This window comes from Synchiropus splendidus, chromosome 2 (assembly GCF_027744825.2).
Source record: "Synchiropus splendidus isolate RoL2022-P1 chromosome 2, RoL_Sspl_1.0, whole genome shotgun sequence".
Lineage (NCBI taxonomy): Eukaryota > Metazoa > Chordata > Actinopteri > Syngnathiformes > Callionymidae > Synchiropus > Synchiropus splendidus.
The window spans coordinates 12,825,216-12,848,219 of NC_071335.1; the positions used below are offsets into that span (position 1 = coordinate 12,825,216).

Sequence of the window (23,004 nt, forward strand, 5' to 3'; positions counted from 1 at the left end):
CATTACCTTGTCAAGAAAGGAGCGGTCAGACGGGTCTTTAGAGAGCACGGACGGCCGGCACAGCACCGACTTGTTCAGGCCGTTGCTGTAGTCGGACATGCTCAGACCACGTTTGTCCAGGTCTGTCTTTTTCTCCAAAAGAGCACCTAGAAAAACACCAAGGACGTTATTAAAAGACCGCGGATGAATATTCGCGACGCTGACATTTGATTCGACTAAAGGAGCGTACTCATGGCCTGGTCGAGGTTCATGTTGTTGCTCTTCAGCGCCTCCTCAGCAGGATCTCTCTATGGAAAGAACAACAAATGTAACCGTCACCCCGTGCTAAGATTTGTCAAGCTGAGAAAAAGGAGTCGCACCGGGAAACCCATGTCCGTGAGCTGTTTGATGAGCCGATTCATGATCCACGCATCATCAGGTTTGTTCACCATTTTCATCTAATGGAGTAGATAGAAGGCAAGGATTTAGACATGGACTGTACATTTTATAGAAGGGTCTGAAAGCATTCTCACCTTATTTGGGACCTTTTTAGGTCCGCTGCCCCAGGAATTGCTGTTTTCCTGTGAGTTAGAGCTGTTCCACATGTCTCCGTCCTCGGAGTCCCAGTGGCCTGTGGACATGCCCATGTCTTCCCCTCCACTTCCCCAGCTATCTTGCATAGGTTTGGGGCCTGAAAACAATTCAGAAACCACCAATAAATTCACTTTGATGCAGATCCCATTATCACCACTTGGGGTCACTGTTGGCATTCGATAAACCACAACACCCCGCACCCTATTCCTTCTCTTTTTCTCCCTCCTCCCCTTCACGGCCATGACAGAAGACCAGATTAAAATCTACAGAGGAGGTGAATTTATATTCTCCTGCAAGATGAAACAAAGAACTGCAACACTATTTATATTCGCTGGATCGACACAATGCTTGTTTACGCCGTGCTTCGGTGGCAAACTCTGACGTAGTTTTCGCTCTCCTCACAAAACAGATTTGTTAATGCAGATTACAGCCTCACCTGATTTGCAGAGAGAGGAACCTGGGGGGGCATTTGGCCGGCCATAAGGTCCGGAGGGCTCATGACCACCATCTCCCCATCCCACAATGCCACCTGGGGGTTTTCCCCATGCAGAGGTGCCGTTGTCCACGGCAGACATGGGTGCAGCAGGCTCTCCCCAAGCAGGCTCTGACTTGATCTGAACACTTGGAAGCTCTCCCCAGCCTGGAGGGACACAAATCCACATGCCACTGTTACCATGCAACACAGTGACAAGACTAAGCCTATACCTAATAATGATCACGAAGGTAGTTGGACACAAGAAAACAGGCTCTTAGCAAAAGTTGTGATACTTTTTTTTTGCTTCAGGTTCATGAACAGCTGTGTCATTTATTTTTAATCAGGCGGGTCCTTCAGTTCTTTCATAGTGAGCCGCTCACACAGCAGACTGCAGTGCAGCCTTGAATTTGTATGCATGACCCAATCACACCTCCGAGACCACAGGCTTAATACGGCTGTTAGAGAATTATTATAATAAATAATCCTTGAACCTACAGGAATCCTTGCAAAAAAGTGCTTGAAGAAGGGGTTTTGCATTATGTGCTCAAAGTGAACGCAAGCGTCCAATTATCTGATCACCCACAGGCATCACCGGACAACTGCTTGCTGTGCCTTCAAGAGCAGCTCCATGACGTGACACACTGAAGTACATTCTGGTGCAGATGGGACTGAAAGCCTTGTGTGTTGCTGTACCTGGGTTGGTGTGTGGCGGTCTACCCTGGGGACCAGATCCTGGATGGACGCTGTTGTTGGAAGACCCGTTGTTGTTTCCATGGTGTTGTAGATGGTTAGCAAGGTGGCCATGGTGCTGGTGGTGCTGCATGTGGTGATGGTGGTGACTGTTGCCACCCACAGACTGGTTGTTGTTGTTATTGTTGGGCATCATCACTCCTCCGTTTTTGATGGGGGGTCCACTGTTACCAGGATTATTGTTGGGATTGTTGCGATCCCACATGTTGACAGACTTGTGATAAGAAGTGGGATCGCCCCAGGTGGACGTTCCATCGTCGATCTCCATTTTTCTTCGAATGGAAGGCGGCGAGGGCTCTTCCCAGCCAGTGGGCTCCATGGCCTGGTCTTGCTTGCTGACATTGTTCCAGCCAGAGTTGGTCTGCTTGACTGAACCAGGGCCACCCCAGGAACCTATGCTTCCACCACCTCCACTTCCAGTGCTACTACTGCTGCTTTCTTGGGGCTTTGGAGATCCCCAGCTCCCTTGCACTGGTCCATTGGAGCGAGATGTTTCTCCCCAGTTGCTGCTATTGACAGACGATGCATGCCACCCACTTCCACCTTGATTTCCCTCTCTTGGGTTTTCCTTCCACCCAGTTCCATTTCCTCCTTCTCCTTCCCACATGTTACTAGAGGATTCATTGTTCTTCATCTCAGGTTGTCCCCACTCGCCTGTGCTGGAGGTGTACGAGTCTCCATTACTCTTGTTCCAGCCATTGGAGCTTTTGGGGCCCTCTACCCAATTGCTGGATTGTTTTTTTGTTGAACTGTTATTCCAGCTAGTTGTCTGTTCATCTGAGCTCCAAGAAGATGCGCCTCCGTTTTTAGTACCACAGTCTTCCCAGCCATTGGACGCTTTGCTGGGCTCCTGCGGGGCATCACCCCATCCTGATCCAGGCTGACATGTCCCGGGTGGAGGAGCTCCCCAGCCAGATGATTCTTCACTATCACTGCTTTTGCCTCCAGAACCATGTCTCTGACTTGAAATGGCGGTTGGGGTAATGGTTCCTCCATTCATGGATGACGGCCCACTGTCAGTGCCGGAGCTTCCCACGGTGTCTGAACTACTGATGCTCTTACCATCATCAGAGTTTGCTTCTTCCATTTCCCAAACAGTGTGTTGTCGTATCGGGGTCTGTCCCCAGCCGGTGTTACTCAGCACCCTTGGGTCCAGGTCTTGTCGGGGTAGCACAGGTGTGAACTCCATACTCGAGGATCTGGCTCGATGGAGCGACAGCTCGTCATTGCTGTCACCACTCCCCTCGCTTGCTGGTGCCGTTCCAGACGGCTGACCCCAAGAGCTCATTTGTTGCTCTGGATTGGAGGCCGAATTTTCCCCATCCACTGCGTTCCAACCCTTTGAAGCCTCATTGGGTTTTCCCCAATCGCCCCAACCTCCACAGCTGCTATTTCCACCACCACTTCCTTGGCGGCCCCATGAAGAAAGCCCACTGGACTGAGTTCCGTCCCAGCTCGAGTCCTTGGAGGAGTCGGAGGCTTTGGTTTCTCCACTACCCCAAACATTGCTGCCACTGGTGTCCCCATTAAGTTGAGAAGATTCAGTGGGTGACTGGCCACCCCAACCAGTCAACCCATGCATTGGACTCATTGGCTCCTGAGCTTGCTGCTGTTGCTTAGTGTGATTTGGTCCATCAGTGTTTATGTTTGCAGGCTCCATATTGAAGGTCAGGCTTGTGTTGGATGAAGAACGCTGCACATCTTCATCATTTGCACCGACAGAGCCACCCCAACCTCCTCCACAGGACTTTGCCCCGGCAACGTTTCCATTGCCATTCACTCCTGCCAGTTGAGAAGAAGAGTTAGACACTCCATTTGGACCCATTACTCCTCCACCCTCGTGGCCCAGAACGGGCCAGGCTGATGGGTTGGCACTGGGATTCAGGTTCAAGTTAAAATTAGGGGATCCCCAATTGTTTGCTCCAACACGCCCCCCACCATTCATACTTTCTTGCTTCACATCAGAAATCCAGCTTCTGCTATTGGCTATGGTGTTTGCAGACCCAGGTCCCGTCATCATGTTATTGTTGGACTTCAGAGAGGTGTAATGGGCCTGGTGGCTAGTAGCTCCCGTGGCCATCCTCCCTTAACTACCACAACTGCAGTTGGTGACAGAGGTTTCTTGGGTTGAAGCTAGCTGAGCCCAATGAGCATGCTGGTGCTGCAGGGTGGCCAGCGTCACTTCTGCAGCTTGTAGACTGCTTGGCTTCCGTGTCAATTCTGCGATTCAAGAGAGAGATTTTTGACTGGGCCACACAGCAGATATGGATGGAACGTGTCTGAGGGAGAAAAAAGAGAAGAGAAAAAAAGGATTATTGACTTTGACAACACTATCAGTTACTAGAGTATTAACAGTATTTGAGAAAAATGAATACACTTGTACTACATTTTATACTGATTAGGAGTTGTATTTAAAAAATCTATATGTAAAGTATGTTTGATCAGCTAAATAAAACCTTTGGAATTTATATAAATCATTCGATTTTGCCTACTTTAAGCGCTAAGCCTTCTAGCCAGCCAACGTAGAAGTCACCACTGGCTTAGCCTTTAGCTCCCACCCACCCCCCATTCCTGCCCACAACACCAGCACTGAGAGACCCATTCGTCTCCATCGTGAATCCCTGAACCGAGGCCGAGCAAGGAAGCCCAAGTGGAACGCTGCTCATTTATTGGTATGAAACCAAGACGGCTCCTCATCCATCACTCCCTACACTCCACCGGGCCTACTCCTCCTATAGCAACACAACATTGCAAATCCCTTTGCAAATACATGCAGGTGTCTACTAGCACTGTGTTGTTTTTTTAGACACATTAATATCAGACGGCGGAGTTATCCTGCGCCGAGGGCTTTGTCATGATGAAACCAAAGGATAAACAAAGTATTCTTTCATCTTTCTATTCATCTTCCTACTGCACAGAAGCAATTTCATTAGACACAAAAGCATCCCATCAGAGAGGGAGCTAATGATATACTGATTCCACGTGTAAGAGGGGTCATCAATCAATTGGAGACAGCGAATCAATGATCTTATTAATGAGAGTGTGCGAGAGCAGGGAAGATATCGATCCAGCAGGCAAACTTCCCAACCACCAGAAAATCCCTGGGACACAAAACACCAGCATACCAGCCAGTCTGAGCTCAATATCAAGGGAAACCAATTCCTCAAACTGTTACAACTTTGACCTCCGTCTCATACTTAGTTGAGACTTAAAAAAGCAGGGCAATTCAGGTTTAGTAGGTGTAATGCTTAGCTCGGATTTCCAGATACTATTGAAGATTGCTGCATGTCAAGTATGGTCTCTATATTCACCATTAATATACAATAAATAGTCAGACACTTCATTACCAAAATCACACAGTGTTCATCAACATACACAATCACATTCAACCTGCAGGGGTTGGACAATATAATGGAAACACCTTAAAGCTAGTTTTATAGTATATATAGCTAGCTTTAAGGTCTATATATATCTTCCTTAGATCTTGGTAAAGTGGACACTAGACACAAGTTGCAGCATGGACTCCACAAAGAAAACTCCGTGACACAGCTATTCATACTTCTTTCAACGGACCAAGGTGTTGACTTTAACTCTTCTAAGTGGACTATCACACGGCAGGCACATCCGCATTACAAACACAAGCATCAAAACTGCCATTTCATCCAAGAAGAAATAGACAAACTAGCAGTCATTTAAAAAAAAAAAAAAGGCAGATCGACAACATTTAGATGTCTCCCCTCCCCTTTAAATCAAATAAAAGCCAGGGTCACAGAAGGAGGAGGGTGAAGGGGGAGAGATGGAAATTGTGGGGGATGGGGATGGAAAATTCAGAGGCTACTGAGATGATGGTGGGGCACAAACTGAGAATTGTCTAAGAATAATCTTCCTGAACATGTGCTTTTCGCAATTCCGGGAAACTGAGCGTAGGGTATAAAAAAACCCTAGGAAAGGCAACCAGTCCTTCTGTCCAACTTCTGCACCCGTTTTTGGAGGGTAAGAGAAAGGATAAAGGGAGCAGTCACAGGGGCATTAAAGATGTTATCTTTCCTCTGTGTACCACAGTCAAATGAGACTGGAACAGCAGTGACTTCCCCCTGACAGATTTCAAATTAATGAAGCCACTAGGGGGTTGCATCACCTTAGCATCCATGTTTATATGTATCCCGACATGAAGGCATTACAGCTTTCAGAGTATCCACCGAGGACAGCAAGTCTAATGATGAAAAGATTCGAGTGGTGCACGTCACAAAACATGTTAAAATGGCCCCAATATCCATGAAAAAGCAGGGTCCACCAGTGAGCCTTATGGTTATGAGCACCGTCTTGAGGCAAACAGCTGTTAGGCCGAGGTTCCCACAGTCTTGAAAGAGCCCCACTCCAACACCTGCTACTGGGGAGCAAGTCTGGACAGTTACTGGCTGCTCAGACTACTTAATGATGCCCAGTCAGCTGGAGAGACGTGGAAGACGAGTGGGTCTGGGGGGAGGGGAGCACTGAGAAATATTGGCGATGCAGGAGCATCACTTATTCCTATAGTGACGCCAAAAACCCTTAGCCCAGCTGTAAGTAAGCCTCATTTGGCTGCTTTTTTCAACAGTGAAAAAGCAAGGAGATACAGAAGTGGGATTCTGGGATGAGAGTCAAAATGGTGTTTGCGCCCCTCAGTTGCTTTCAAGTGACAAGCCAGAAGGTTTACATGGCAGACAGATATGAGGGGACACAACTAGGTCACACACTTGTGCTCATTCTGCTTCACCGCTACCACATGTGCGCATGCCTTTGTGGTCCCAATTTTGCAAACAGCAATGTATGTTTTCACTGACGGGGATGGAAGAATGTTGTCCTCAACACAGAGTTCCTCTCATGCAACATGCAATGTTTGCTGGTAGTCAGAAGAACATATGTACTCATCGGGAAGATTAGTAATACACAACTTCACTCATCCCCTGAACAGATCTCTGCTGTAAATAATAAAATCCATATTAAAAGAACTTGCATGAGAACAGATGCCTCAGAGAGAAGAGCAACAACTGATGCCAGGGAATACTTCACTGCTAGCTCTTTTCCCAAGGCTAAGATGTACTGAGAAGATCTGGAAAATCGGGGTCAACTAAAAGGTCAGAAAGAAAAAAAAAAGCTTCTCGATGACACTTATGAGGCTTTTATAAGGTTAATGCTGCAGGGTCTTTGGCGGTCTGGACTGCGAAGATGCGACTCGAAGGTGCATCTCTATCGTGGAATTAAATCTGGCTCACGTTTGCAGATGACGCAGAAGAACAGAAGAAGAAGATGCACAGCGATCTGCTCCTGAGTAATAATGAATGACGGGGCTCTTTGGGTCATAAGGGGAGATGAATAACGTAAACAGTGTGGAATCATAGAGGACTTAAGCAGCATGTCTCAAAAACTGAATCAGTAACTTTTATCAAAAGAAAATTCATTGATAGTGTAGGCTTCTTTAACATACATGATGCGTAGGTTTAATAGATAATAACATCTATATTTAGATGTTATTCAAACGTAACATTCTATTTACAAGGTTCATTTGAGTATTTGACAAGATCTCAGAGGTAAAAAGGGACGAGACAGTACTCGACCAAGAGCTGCGTGTATTTGGTAAGTGGCTTATGAATAGTTGATAGTGTTGTTTTAAAGCCTCCCCTGATGGTTTCAAAAGCTCAAGACAACAGCTGAGACCACTTTCACTTCAGGGACAGTGTGTGGGGACTAGTATGATGATGAAATCATCTCACTGCACTTCTGTCTTGTAGAACAAAGACGAACATTCATCCGGCAGGGCTCACACTACTATTGCAGCTAGTACGAACTATTTACAGGCCATTCCAGGTCTGAAGTTATTACTTGTTAAAGCTAGAGACTTGGAGAAGGAACTCAATATTGGGAAAATGAACTATATGTAGACGCCATCTGCATTTCAAGTTGCCCCGTCTTTTGTCTGGCAGGATGCGAGTCACACACAAGGGAGGGGGAGGGAACGCTCCAGCCCGTCTTCAGTAGCAAGCGAGCTGCTGGCTTGGACGAGCAGCTGGTGACGCACATATCTGATTAAGTTCTAGGAGGCCTCCACGACCCTTATGCTACCAATCATACATGCTTTGCTTCCTCCTTCCTGCTCTGAGCGGCTATCTTCGTTAAATCCTGCTGATGTCAACAGTTTTCTATACAACACTGTAAACTTGATCCAGAAATTAAACTTCATTCACTTTCAGCCGCAATATCAACATAAATGGATTCTGAGCATCTGGACCATCCAAATAGACAACAAGATGCAAATATATTTCTTCAGTTGTGCAACAATAGTCATGCTGCTCGAGCCACGCGATCACTGCCTGACGCACAGTAACACACTCTTCAGCCTTCGCAGCATTCACAGTCAGGCTGGGCGTTGAGTGAGGGACTCCAAACAGTGCATTAGTGACTTACACAGAGTCGCTCCAAGAGAAACGCTAGTCAGGAGCAACCAATCAAAAAACAATTCATTCAATTCAATTGACTTTAACTGTAGCAGGGGACCAATACCTTCACCATCCCAACACACTTTTCTTAAATCCATCTGTACACTCAGCTGCTGCCAACAATGAGCAACCTGTATGCAATATATATATAAAAATATATAGATATAAAGCTGGAAATAAGCTATATCTTATGGAGTTAAAGTGTTACTTCAAGGGTAAATACTGTAACTGTAGCAGCTCAATAATATAGGCATTAAATACATATTTAATGCCAAGGAGACTTTATTTTCATGTGTTGGCAGAGCACAAAAGTTTAAACCAAAATAAACTAAATCAAACCAAATCAAATAAAACATCAGATTCCAAAAGCTTATTAATATTTCACACATTCATAATATTTTTTTTAATAATAATAATGCCTCAGCATCAACATATGTTTGTCAAATGACCGTTTCACATTGGGCCAGGTGACAATACGATCCCAATTAATGACAGTGGAATTTCTTTACAATGTCAGTTATCGTATGTCATATCGTATTGTCTGTTTTTAGCATTAGCTCCCAACCTAACCTGTTCTGGAACGGCATGACAAGAGATTGTTTTTATGTTGCCATGATATTTATTTCATTTAAATATGCTGTGTAAAATATTTTTATATTGATTGAGTGGACATTGTTCTTGCTAAAATGCTGTTTAATGTGAGTAAACCATTTAACTGTTTACAAGTAAAAAATGGCAAACAAAAAAAAATCAAGATTGGAAAACATGGAAAAAAAAAACATATCACCCAACCTTAGTTCAACCTATGACACAGTGGATGGCATTTATTTCTACTTGGTGACATTCCAAACAATTCACAGTTAGAAGATGAACAACCAGCGCAGATAGGCCTTTGAGTTCCAGTGGTCATTATTGTTTACCCACAATGTCACATAAGAATACATAAGATAAAACTTGACTTGAGATTCTTTGACATGGTTCCCCCCAGTTCAACACTCCAGTTTTCAACATCTATTTTAACATTTGCGTTTGGGAGGCCATTATGAAAAGATAGACAGATTTAAGTTCTTTCTGGCATATATTATATATACATTAAATAAGAATATTACCGGATTAATTAACCAAGGCCTAAATTAGAATGCATCAGATCTGAGCTGCTACTGAAAATACATTTCTACTTATCTGGAAAGTCGGCGCAGAAGCCCTAATTGAACTTGAAAAGGAGCGCCAATTAAAAAGGCATTTGTAACTGGAGCACTGTAAATTCCATTAAAGCCTCCAGTTGAGGCAGTCCCTTCCACCTCTCATCCAACTTTTAATTACAGCCCTTCGTAACTCTAAATGTTTAATTACACACAACGAGAGACGGAGAGAGCGAACATTAGCTTTCAGAGAGAGCGCGAGCGCAGAAGTGGGCACGGAGGAAAAGAGGCCGAGGGGGAGGTTATGGGCTGCCTGAGACGTGGTGTCAGGCGGCGCACATGACTACATCTCCCCTTGTCCATTGGCAGCCAAGCTCCTTTAGAGTGAAGCGAGCGGAGGGCCGCGCAAATGCAGTCTTCAACACTTTGAGCAATGATCCTGTGTCGCACTGAGCGCCGCTTCTTTTGTGGCAGAGGTGTCAGTTGTGGTTATAGTAATAATAACTAGAATCAATCACGTCTCACCAGCCAAATAATATTCACAGCAATATCATTTCAGCAGACAGTTCAAGGAAGCTTATACAGAAGACAGGGGAAAGTATGTGACGCCTCTCTTTAAGATACCATCTGCCAGTGTAAGTCGCACTAGCACAAAGCTACGAGGACATTTCTCACCCCTCACCCTTCCAGCATAATAGCAAGTTGCCATTGAAGAAGGCAGTCGCTCGACGCACCTCCTTTGGCCTCCAGTGACCTTCTAACTCCTCCATGCAATTGGTGCCCACAACCCCCTCTCAGTGCCAGGATTACCCACTCTTGACAGTCGCAGCTCGGTTCAGCTGCTCCGTGCCCCCTGTTATTAACATTATCATCTTACTGAGACAATCGTGTTATTCTGAGAAGCCGTCTGCAGTTTGTGATTCTGGACTCCACTCCTTTGAAAGCACAACGCTCCCCTGCTTACTGACATCATATAACAGGTGCAGCCAAACTTTGAACCTTTCTCAACACGTTTGAGGGTGAATTAAAGTGCGACTTACTAACAACCCGCTTTAGAGAGATTAAAAGATTAAAGCCTGACAACATTTCGTGCTTCAAGATTGGTCTGTTAAGGTTCACAGAAATATAGAAAAGATGCCTGTACCTCTGAGTACTTGGAAAAAACGCCAAATGTTGACCTCTACATCAACATAGGACGCCAAACTCTCTTCAAGATAATCGCTATTTAATGCCTTGGGAGTGAGAATGTGTGGATTGTGTGCATGACAAGCGCGGGTTTGTGTAATTTGACTTGTTGATAATAACACTACATAATAACACTACAACAAAGGCATTCAGAAAACAACCTATGAACCAGCAGGACATTAGGTGTTTCACTGTGAGGATGACTGAGCGGAGGAAGGGGTGGTGGGGGAGGGAGGGAAGACAGTGAATGGCCAATTATGACATCAGCGCAAGTGATGCTCAGGCTTAAACACACAAATTGTTTGCGATAATTTGCCCCTTTTGTTGTGATGCTTTCTGTACCGTCATCTTACGCACAAAACACACATCGACAGGAAAACTGTTGTGTAAATGACTAAGCCGCAATTTCCAAGCCGTTTAGTATTGATTCCTCTGCGTTTAGTAATGTGGCTTAATGCATGGAAAAGACAGTAATAGCCTTACTTATATGACGATCAAGGAGAATTCACTGCACGGGTAGTGAAATACACAAACAAAGATCACTCACTGAAAGAAGCGCAGGAAACTTAGTGAGCGACCGAGACGGTGACAGGCACTACAGCTCTTCTCCTGCCTTCTCAAAGGCGCAAGTGAGGCAGAAATGGAGAAAGATTGCAGCAGGGCCATGCAGCGAGGTATTACCGAGGCTCCCTGCGTCGCTGTGTGCTGCACAAATTGCGGCAGTGTTACTTTCTGTTTCATACACTCGATGCTGGTTCACTTGACAGTGATTGCCTTTGCAGTTTGGCTGCATATAAAAGCAAGTGTTTATAGGTGAGGAGAGCCAACGGAAAACAGCAGCTCAGGTTTGTAAGCGTGAGCATTTTTGTCACAGTTGGTGTGCAACAGCAGCAGTGGAGCTGAGAGTCTGTGATTACAATGCAGGTCGTGAAGAAGCGGCCCCTGTGGATGACGGTCGGGGGGTTGGATTACGTGTCATGTGATCGGCAAAGACATTAATTTGGGCTTTCTTAAAGGCAGTAGGGGTCAAACAGGTTGATTGCGTGATTTTATCTTCATGCCAGATGGAATGTAAGGCTGAGCGCACCAAACAAATTGGTGAGACCAATACCATGAAGCTGTGGGGGAAGTGGCGTAAATATGCATGTGCCAGGGAATTCTGAATCATCCAAGAGAGAAGAATACACTGAGAACAAGAACATACTGTTGCACACATTTGTCATCTATCCAGTGATACTCTACAACTCAACCGTTTTTTTTTTTTTTTTTTGACATAGAGAAGTTTTTTAAATATTACAATGACAACAGTGTAATACACACAATAATGTCATCACTCTGATTCACATGCCGAAAATAAAACAAAATAAAAATGCTTTTGGGATTTTTCTGTTAAAAACACACTGAAAACCACCATGTCCATGATGCACCAGGTTATTCGTTTGTTTCGATGTTTCCACTTCGTTTTAATACGTCCGATAACACGAGATTTCATCTTCAAAAAGGACAATTTTTCTGAAAGTGTGGACGCTCTCATTTAAGCAAGAAACCCTGACAAGCAAACTAATGGGTGCACTGACACACAGATCTCTTCGCAATACCACAAAGGGCGACGGTGTATGGATGTTGGTCTGGTTGGTGGCACAATATTTGATACCTGTTTTACAGCAGCTTTTAGCTCACTAACCAGGCTCAAACTTATTTTCTTCCACTATAGATCCAGACAGCAGAGAAAAGACCTGCAACTATACCTCCAGTTAGACATTAAAGCCAACTACCAGTGCGCTTTGAAAAACAATGAAAATGGGGTCACAAGTCCCCAGAAGCTAAACAGAGAGCACATCTTGAGGCACAAATTTGTCATTACACAATCGAGAATGGTATAGAATATTGAATATCCTCCAAGAATTTGCACCACACTGACTAAGTTTTTCAACACTCCCTCTTTTCCCCAGCGATATTTCTTATCCTTCTTAGACCAGAAAGCTAACAGCTACATCAAACACCAGCAGACTTCAGGCGCATGTTTTTAAAACTCCCACTGTGTGTGAAATGAGGTTAAGAACAGTAGTTCAAGCGAGCCGACATGGGAGAGACGCACGTGAAGGTAATTCAATTAAAAGCACGCTCTTTAGTACAGAGCCTGTGTTCGAGCGAGGGGAGCGCACAAACCCAAACCATCCATGCAAACATCAAAAATATCAAACAAGTGAGAGGAAAGCAAAAAATAAGAAAGAACGAGAGCAAAATATGAGCCAACTTCCACTTGTGTATGACAGCTGTGGTGTCAAATTAGCATTTCAACAGCTCAAGTCTTTCTTCTCGCTGCGCTCCATCTATAAATACAGCTGAGAAAGGGAATGTATTTTCTCATTAAAAGGGAACTCCAAGGGCACGTGAGGACACTGTTCCATCACGCCCCACTCCCCCCGCCCCTTACTCGCCTTCCCACATTTCAGCTTGACGACATGCCCTTGTTTCATTTCAGTCCGTCTCACTTTTCCTGGTTGAACCCATCCCCTACACACAACACGCTCCCTGTGCCAACACAGTAAGCTCACGCCTCACTGCTCGGTGATGCGAGGGCACTGCCCTTCACTTTGCATTTGAATCCACTGTATTTGTCGGGATGTGCGCTTTGCGTGAGTCGCACAGAGGGCAACTGTGTGCGACTGCGACTCAATCTGCACACTCTAAAGCTGCATATCTGTAATTTGAGAATGGAGCGCGAGCTTGCGCACTGGCAGGAGATGACACCGGGGCAAAAACGCTCACCTTTGGAGTTCTGTTCTGTAGCCTGGAGGGAGGAAAGGAGTTCATGATTAGGACAGGGCTTCCATTGAAATGTGTGTTTGCCTGTGCATGAGTCTCATTTGCACCTTTTTCAGAGCTTTCTTCTTCTTTTCCTCCTCCAACAGATCGGGTTCCGCTGATCCGAGCCCGACACGGCAGTCCTATAACAGAGACACTACGATGAGGAAAAATGTACGGTTCTTTATAGGCCAAGACCAGAACATGACCCAAACATTGAGGGCAGGAGACCAGGAAGTTCAAGGGCGAGTAGTTTAATATCAAATAATGAAGAAACACAAAAGCTTCTGGATTAATCATTTAATCTTTACAGACCTAATAAAGTAAAGATGGCCATAGATAGATAGACAAACTTAAATTTCAATGTGCTCGCTCCCTTCATCAATGTGGGCGAGCAGTTTTCCATTTGTGCTTGCCAGTACTTTACCCCCTATGGGTTTAGTTTAACAAGAAAAGCAAATATTTTAAAGCACAAACACATTCCTCAGAATATTCCTTCCACTTGCTACTTTAATAATAGTCCCTTCTACACTGAGTTGCATTGCTTGTGAGTCTCTGCCGTTTATGGGTCCAATAAAGGCGACTAAGACAACCTCAAATACTTGAAATTAGGGATGCACCAATACCATTTCCCCCAAAAACAATTACCGTATGAGTACTTGCAATCGAGTACTGCCTTCAAGAACAGCATGGTGCCGTAAAGTGGTATCGGGTATCAGTGGGCATCACATGAGCATTAGCAGGAGTGTGAATACTCAAGTCCAGCATTGGACCTATGCCCAATCTCAGTTGTACATGTCTTTGCGAAGACCATATGGGTGTCAAGTGAAGATCTACCACACCTGTATCAAACTCAAATCTGCCAGAGAAGACATTTTATATAGTCCGCAAAAGTGAAAGTTAAAATTCGTTGCGCACTTATAGGTATGTTGACACTGACTTTTGAACATCTTGTTCTATGCAGAATGTCTTATGAGCCAAACCAGGTGCCATTTAAACAGAGACAGAAACAATCGAATCTGCCTCTGTTAGTGTCGGCTACTGTCAATATACTGTAGTACTAAGGCTGTGAGTGGCCAGGAACCTGACAATACAATATGTATCCTGATAGAGGAAGGACGATACAATACTGTGCATTATACTGTAACTACCACTATATACACAACATAATTTCTTATATAACATGAGCCAATATCTTGAGTGGAAAAAACAAACATACAGCAGAAAACTTGCAATATTATGTGCATCAAAACAAGTTTAGCGTGACAAATTCAAACCAGTCAGTTTCACAGTCTAACAAAATAACTTCACAATACAGAAGGCCAAGGTTGGTAGCATCAAACATGGTCTGGCAATATCATTTGTTGTGTCACACATGCAGCCGCATCTCCAAGTATTCATTTGTGAAATATCAATATAATGGTCTTGAAATAAAAAAAAAATCAGAATCAAGTCTCTCTTTAAGTATAGAGTTATTTTCTTACACCCCAATTCAATTCAGTACACAACGTACACAGGGAAAAAGGGATAAATAAAAAATTCTCAAGTCTTGAGCACAGCAGACGGACATTTCTCAGGTAAGAATCACTGAATTTCTTTGTTCATGTGTGTTCCCATTATTTCATTGAGGTTGGAGCCCATCCCAGCTACTTGGGGCGAGAGGTGGGGGAGGACACCGTGGACAGGAAGCAAGCACAAGATATCTGTCCCTCTTTAGTGAAAACTGTTCCAGAGAGGAATCAGGTCAGACACTTAAATCAAGTCTCCGGGGCGTCTGTGCTGTGTCCATGAGAAATTGAGCTCAACCTGTCTATTCACTGGACGATAGAAACAAGCAGAATACTACAACAACGTTCTGGGTGACAGACAAGGGTTATTATCTAGAAGAACTAGTGTTTTTTTTCTGCCAGTTTTCTAATCAGAAAAATATCAGAAGCAAAGTTAGATATGAGAATACTCACACGACTAGTGAGCATAATGTTGATTTATACTCCCTTTATATATGAAAATGTACCTGTCCTTTTCCAACGATGCTACTGTCACTGTGTTATTTGCATTGGTATCGCTGTTGCATCCAACAGGGAGAGTCCATTATCTTAAGTTTATGACAATAATAAAGTCCAAAACAAACCGCACGACTGTATTGATATTGTATTGAAAGTGTACTGCAGACGAAAACAGAGGCAGCACTAGTTGGTGACAGATGACAGAGAATCTCCACCATTGCCACTGTCTTCTACATGACTCATTCAAGCTATGTATCAGATAGTAACAGCAAAACTGCCCCCACGGATTCCTGTGGTACTGCTCCGGTTGGTCCGTATCCATAAGCTTTGTGGAAATGTGCAGAATTATGGATGAAATGAAGGCAGCGCATGGACAGAAGGATTGTCTGTATCCAGATCCGTATGTAGTGTTGAGCATAAATGGGCCTACAATCCACATTAGTAACACAGCTAACACTGGCTCTGTACGTTTAAATAGTCTGATCTCAGTCGACCTGAGTCTATGTAAATGCAATATTTCATGAACAAAATCATCAACTGCAATAATGGATATGTCTCTGGTACATCTCATGATTCACTTCCTGTCAAACCTTTGCATGTACAGTTTAAACTGTAAACGCCAAGCTACAATGGTGTGGTTTCGTTTAGCAAGGCAAGTAAATGATATTCATTAGTCACTGTAGCTTAACTGGGTCATCCAAAGTTTCCACTTGCGTGCATGCACCACAGTGCAGCATCTCACTACAATGGCTGACAGTGTCTGCAACACCCCTCTGCTGTAGAACAACCCCGGAGTCCACCCAACACTCACTAAACTGGTGACCTCAATTCCATCATGTGAAGCTGCTGCAGTATCTGTTTATCAGATGGCAACAGCAGACAGAAACGCTTCAATAAACAAAACTGTTCCTTTTCATTTGTATATTGTGAAAGTCCATTAGCCAAGAAATGTACATCCCTCAGCAGAACCAGTGTAAAGAAGGCAGCTATGTGGTCTTCTTTTCCGCTTTGCACTATAGCATTCGCAGTCGCACACAAACACACCGACACACACGCACACACATTAGGCGGCTTCATGTAAACAGGCGGTAGGCAGTCTGTCTTTTTTTTGTCAGGCATTAAGAGAGGAGGGGGTGGGGGAAGAAGGAGAGGAGAAAGGGGTGAGGGGAAGAGGAGGGAGATGCAGGGGAGGATGAAAGCAGACACAGAGCAACACCAATTAGAAATGACAGCCGCTGAAGAAGCAGACAGAATACAGAGTGGGAGAAGGAAGCTGGGAAACACAGACAGAACGCTGTCATTGTAGGATTACTCCGGAAAATACGGCAACAATATGAGAGCAATTTGGGGAAATATGGAGCGTGAGGAAAGGGGAATTAATCCCAGCCCTTTCACTGCTTGGGTAGAGAGCGCAGCAAACTAGCCTGATATTTATTAAAAATGAATGAGGGGTTAAATATATATAACATAACAACATGAATTATTGACACCTATGCCCGTCTTAGGGACAGATTGGAAAACTGTGAAGACGCCAGAAGCCTATTGAGGTCAGACTGTGGCCTCAAGTAGTTTCTCCAACACCACAAAACTCATTTAAGACCAATTATATAGGATGCAGTGAGGTGCTTTAGTGAGCTATCACTGACCTTGTTTGGGAATAGTGTTTACACACTGGTGAATTCCAGAGCAGATAAGTCACGGGCATGTCAGTGTTACTTTCAGCAGATGGAATCCACCGTTCCTACACAGACACTTGCTCGGCATTGCTGCATCATGGTTACCAGAGTCTTTGGATTCATTTATGACTGCTTGCAAAATGGTGGGCGGAGAGCTGCTTTGAAGAAGAAGGAAGTTCAATGGTGAGAGACAGTGAGAGATTCCGATGATCTGGCACTGCATCACAAGTAACAGCTTTGAGGTTCACTCTTGCTTTCTTGGCTGCTTCCTCCACCAAGAACGTTTGAAAGTTCAGCACAGTGACAGCGAATTAAACCGGAGCTCCGGAAAGGGGAAAGTAGCGCTAGACCCTGAAAATGATATGTACCCAAAATATCCAACCAGCTTGGGATGTAGTACAGACAAATAACCAGTTTTTAATGTGACCAGTTTCTTTTAAAATTATGTCAACTTGGAATTTTACTTGTTTTGTCAGTGAAGAAGGGCTTAATTTTATACCAAATACCTGGCAGAAAATAAATTAATAAGTGGGTGGAACAAGACAATAGTCTTGTTTTAATGCAAAGACCTTTCTTGTCTTCACAACTGACACACAAGTACAGATTTTTCCAGTCAGTTCTGTCAGACTTCATGGAGGCCCAATCATAATATTGTCACCCTGAAGAACAGCTCACATGCTCAGCAAAGAAGCGGTTATTATCATATAAACACAGGTCAGTTCAAAATAGGTCCCCAGATAAACATAACAGTGTGGTTACAAATGCAGAATAAAGAAAAGAATATTGTTGAAATAAAGAAAGAGCTGGATGCCCAGGGCTACAGCAAGAACGGCCTTTGCACAGCACTGGTATTTAGACGGACTTATCAGGGGCTTTGGGAGTTCTCTAAGTCCTGTTACATAATGAGCAAGGGTTTGTTGTGAGTGCAGAAGGGATAAAAAGGAGCCGTTAAGATAGAAGGCCTGCATTCTTCATATGACAGACAGCCCTCTCTGTCCCTCCGCTGGACAACATCCAGCAGCAGGAAAGAGACTGGGCCCGGGTACGTGCCATCATTCTCTGGACCCTTGCCAAGTCAAGCAGCAGCTCACCAGCTTTTAGATTACAACCCCCATACGTACACTAGTATCACACTGGCTGGCTTATCCAAGGCAGCTCCCCCAGCTCCCTTCCTAGACACACATCAGGCACAATGAGGAGGGTGTCTGCCTGCTTCCACGCCGTTTCCTTATACTAATGTTGGCCAAGGCCAATCATGCACAGTAAAAACACTATTGGATTTACATTGTAGACTTGTCTGTGCGTTACTGAGACGAGAGAGTACATGAACACTGTCTGAGGTACTGCAGATACTTCTGCCAGAGATGACCATACACCTCCACCTGGCTTTTGAAACCAAGGTTAATCTCTATTGACAGCTTTCACTGGACTCCACTGTCAAGCATGCCATTTATTTGGCGGCCCCCTGCTGTGCATTTGATCTGACAGATTCATGTCAGTTGCCTTCAAGGTCTCATGCCGACCACTTTGATGAGCACTGACTGTTGACCGGTTACACGTAGTCAACATTCGAAACAGGGAAACCGGGCGTGCAGGAGCCTCTAGTAGGCTGTTTTACCAAGGATGTGCAGCGGAACACAGCGAAACAAGCCCATCCTCCCCGTGGAGTTTTGACACCATTTACTTGCAAAAGAATATTGAGGATTAACAGAAGTCTGACAGTTGCAGATGCTGAGATGCATTCACTTTTAATTACACCAGCTGATGCCACTGAATCAGTATATTCACCAGCGGATTTCTTTGAGAGCCCACATTTGTACTGCACGGCTGACTCACTCCCCGGCTTGTCAGCAATGCTGTGTTAATACATCTGATCCTACATGAATTTGTTGAGCCATTAATGCACAGAGAATCCAGTGCGGGGCTGGTGTGCTGTTGTGGTTGCTCTCCGCCTCTTCGTGTGGATGTATGAATGAGAGCAACACGGGTTTTCAGGAGTAAGTGGACAACAACACAACCAAATGTAGCACGAGTCACAACGTGAATGTTTTGTAGGTGGAGATTAAGTTCCAGGGTCGCCAATATTCACAACATATTCTTTTTATTCAGCTCTGCGGTCGAAGTATTAGTCAGGCTTTTAGACATTTGTATCCACCTCCTCAATGTCAGTGAACACAACACATGATTTGTTAGGGTTTCGTATCGACTGGAATCGAGCGATACGAAACACATCCGCGCGATACGATACTGCAAGTAGTAACAATGTACTGTAATATTTGTAAACAACAGCTAGTATTTAAGGAGAAAAAAAACTATAATACAGAACACTTAATGGTATAAAAATGCGTTTATTGTGTTAACATTTCACAGTCCAACAGAGGAATGAACTGCCCCCTTCATCAACGAAATACCAGCTGAGGTCAGATGGGATACTGTTTTAAGTGCCAAACATGCTGCCAATTTTCTTTGTCATGACACAAATATTGTGCTATATGGTACTTCAGAAAAAAAATATCCGAACAAACTATTTCAAGATGGCTGAAATATAGAAAATACAACTGAAAGTCTTTATGAATCCTATAATAATGTAAGAGTAGAAAATTATTATATTTCAAAGGCAGAGACTTGAATGCATACATTTACATTACTTATTTGCAGAAAATAATGTATGATTAAAAACTTTCAGCTAATCTGTACAGATTTAACTTAAATTCTGCTATCAAATTAAAATGTGATTAATAATAAAACCTACAATGAACTACATATTGCAGTCTTGCAGTATTCAAACCTCTAAACTTGGATTGACAGCAATATTTTGGTCGCACAGGTTGAGGTGGTAACCTCACACTAGCAGTTAGCAGTGACGCCACATTGCTATTCAGACTAGTTAGAGCGCTAGTTTGAGTGGCGCATCTTACAAACAACATGGCTCTTGTGAAAGTCAATATATACAGCTGTGAACGTTCCACAATCTTCCAACTCTCACGAGATCTTGTCGTCTACTACAATGAGCTGAAGGGCGAAGTCACAAAACTAAGTGCTAGCTGCCGACTAGTTGTCAGAAGCTTTGCTACAACTCAAGAACACTAATATAACCAAGTATTTATTCTTTTAATATCACCATAGCTCACTAAAATATCAAAACAGATCCGCAAGATTAAATTTTGCAACATTATGGGTATCGTTTTTCTCACACCTCTACAACTACAAACACTGTGTTTCTGTGTTTATCACCTGGAGTTTGTATGAATCAGGTTAGTAAATGCACCGACACACGGGAGTCCTTCCTCTACTCTACTGTTTAACATTATCCTCAATGGCACTTGAACCGTGTTGAGTCACCCCTCTGGACAAACAAGCACATGTGTGTAGATTTGGGGCCCAAACAAGTGCATGTATGTTGGTTTGTTTGCAGCCTCTTCTTAGTCCATCACCTCACTGGTGTGCGACGGAGGAGACGAGATACTAGTGACAGCGCTGTCAGAAGAGGAGATATGCCTGCGTGAATGTGTGGAGGGGGCGAGCGGGAAATTATGTACTCAATTAAGACATGCAGGGGGCTATTAAAAGCTGCACTCCAGTGACTGGGGGGGAAATTCATGATGCGAAGGAAGGCGACAGTTTAATCAAAATCCTGCTTCTTTTTTTTTTTTAAAGGCTTGAATGAGATCTGGATTTTAAAAATATGTGCGTAGAAATGAAACAATATCATTCCTTGTTTGAGTTATGAAAAAACATCGACAGAATCTAACATTTCACACTACTTCTACTGCAGTTTTGTGAGGATGAGATTTAAAAACATGTGTATGAACAACATTTTCTCAAGCATGACATGAAACAGAGCTGAATAACTGCAGGTCCTTGTTACTGTCTTCGTGCTTCTAAAGGTCATGAGAGTTGGTTATTTTCAATCGTGCAGATGTGCAAATGAAAAATCCGACATACCACACAAAGTGGTTTTATAAAATACCACAGCAAGACAAGAGTTGCGCTCACATGTACTCAGTATGTCCCAGGGCCTCTCAGCCAATCCAGGAAGGGCTGTGATATAACAAAAATCCTTGCCCTATCCCACAGTAAATCCAGAAACAAGAAGGGAGAGCATTTCTCAGGAATGTTGCGAATAGAGGACTGTTTCCGAAATGTCCTTATGATGTGAGCGATTTGATCTTGAGATAAAATTCTAAAGCTGCTTGAGTTTGTATTTTTAATTTTCCAGCTTTTCAGCACATTGACTAACACAAAGATATTTCAAGCTTACCTCGCATTAATTCCGACAGCTTCCACCGAAGACTGCTTCCAATGTAGGAACAAAAAAAACAAAAACAATATAGATCCGACGTCCTTTTAGAAAAGTTACCCGTAGTGAGATTGAGCAGATTCGAGTCGCGATACAAGTCAAGTTTTTGCAGATCGACTGACCGCTGCTGGGGCAGCCCGGTGGTCAGCTGTCGAGGTAAACAACGGTTGAAAAATAAAAATATATCGAAGAGTTGCAACCCATTCGGGTATAGAGAAACGCAGTAAAGGGAATGATACCACGAGAAACTGCGACACCAAACCTGGAGGATCAAAACAAAAGACAACAGTGTCAGGGTTTAAAGCCAGGCAGTTGTCAAAATTCTAGTTCGTCTGACGATCAGGCAGGCTGCCGATAAGACGGCCAACTTGATTTAAAGTGCAAAAAAAGAAACGTTTGTTATCTTTAAGTGGCCAGCTGCACGACCAGCGGCGCGCTGGCGATCGCAGAAGCAGAGCGAGAGAAGCCTCCAGGAGAATACATTCTGAGCGGGTCCAGACAGCGGAGCGGATGGGAGGCGTTCAGCGGGCGCTCGTTGACAGTGATGTCGCAGCCATTTTGTTCGAACTAACAACACTGCACACGCTCCCTCTCCTCCTCCGAAGTGCAGGCAGACCAGGAAGCGGCCCAGGGAACGTCACTCCCAGCCAACCAGGTTCAAGTTGATCGCTCCGCCCGCCGGTCCGCCCTTCCGAGCCTGGCGAGCCGCAGGGAGCTCATATTTCTGAGGCAAATTTTGGACTATGAAGGCAACACCGTTCTGGCTTATAACGATGTGGGTCTGGGGACAAATGCGTTTCTTTCCCTGTGGAATGTGGTCGTTTCTATTTTTATTTAGCGTCTTCCTCTTCTTCAACAGGAAGATGAAAACTGTTCCTATATATATATATATATATATATATATATATATATATATATATATATACACATTGCTCCTGAGGTCAGGTAGTTGACCTTTTTATGAGCCATAACATTATGAACACAAGTCCTCTCCACATTTGCATATTTATACGTTTATTTTAATTATATTTTTAAACCAGTGTCTTTCTCTTAACTTTCCAGCAGGCTACACTTGAGTCTGCGTCCTGATAACAGGTGATGGATTCAGCCGTGTGTGCTGCCAATTTCATGTCGTCTAAGCAACCTCTCATTTACTTGCCAGTTCCTCACCACAGGGGACATAACTGTCAGTGCAGCTGCGGAGGTGCAGCCACAAACCTACACGAGCATGTAACTCTAAACTGTAAACGAAGACTTTGACAGGTCAATAGAAAGGCAGCAGATCTGATTAACCCTGGAACAGAAAGATAAACAGAGCTAATACGATTGAAGTCAGTATATAGACAGAATCAATTTTCATAAATGCAAACATCCCGCTGTCATTTCGCCACCAGACTATCTGCCAGCACTAGATTAAAGCGTCAACAAAGTGAAAATGTTCAATTTATTAGGAAAATTAAATGTATTTTATGTATGTATTTTGGCACTAAATTGTTAGCTTTTATAAAGGCTTGATTTATAGCATGAGTGGCTGGTGATATCCAACAATACGCTTTTATAAATTGCATGACTGGGTGTGTATAATTTCAGCATATGCCCTTTATTTTTCTGCA

The 23,004-nt window shown here is 43.9% G+C and overlaps 1 protein-coding gene across 2 annotated transcripts in view; it reads right to left on the reverse strand.

The window, feature by feature from the left end:
- Nucleotides 1-21,997, reverse strand: part of LOC128753716 (trinucleotide repeat-containing gene 6C protein-like) — a 34,619-nt gene extending 12,622 nt beyond the window's left edge. The window contains exons 1-9 of one of the 2 annotated variants that reach the window (XM_053855700.1): nt 21,353-21,997; nt 13,478-13,552; nt 13,374-13,395; nt 1,742-4,077; nt 1,010-1,213; nt 513-670; nt 360-437; nt 230-287; nt 7-146 (exon numbers count right to left, since the gene is read on the reverse strand). In XM_053855700.1, the coding sequence (XP_053711675.1) occupies nt 7-146; nt 230-287; nt 360-437; nt 513-670; nt 1,010-1,213; nt 1,742-3,878 (2,775 nt within the window). In that variant the 5' untranslated portion in view covers nt 3,879-4,077; nt 13,374-13,395; nt 13,478-13,552; nt 21,353-21,997. Of the gene's footprint in view, nt 1-6; nt 147-229; nt 288-359; nt 438-512; nt 671-1,009; nt 1,214-1,741; nt 4,078-13,373; nt 13,396-13,477; nt 13,553-17,061; nt 17,161-21,352 lie in introns of those variants that run through there. The other variant, XM_053855701.1, reaches the window with a different exon arrangement.
- Nucleotides 21,998-23,004: the final 1,007 nt, after the last annotated feature.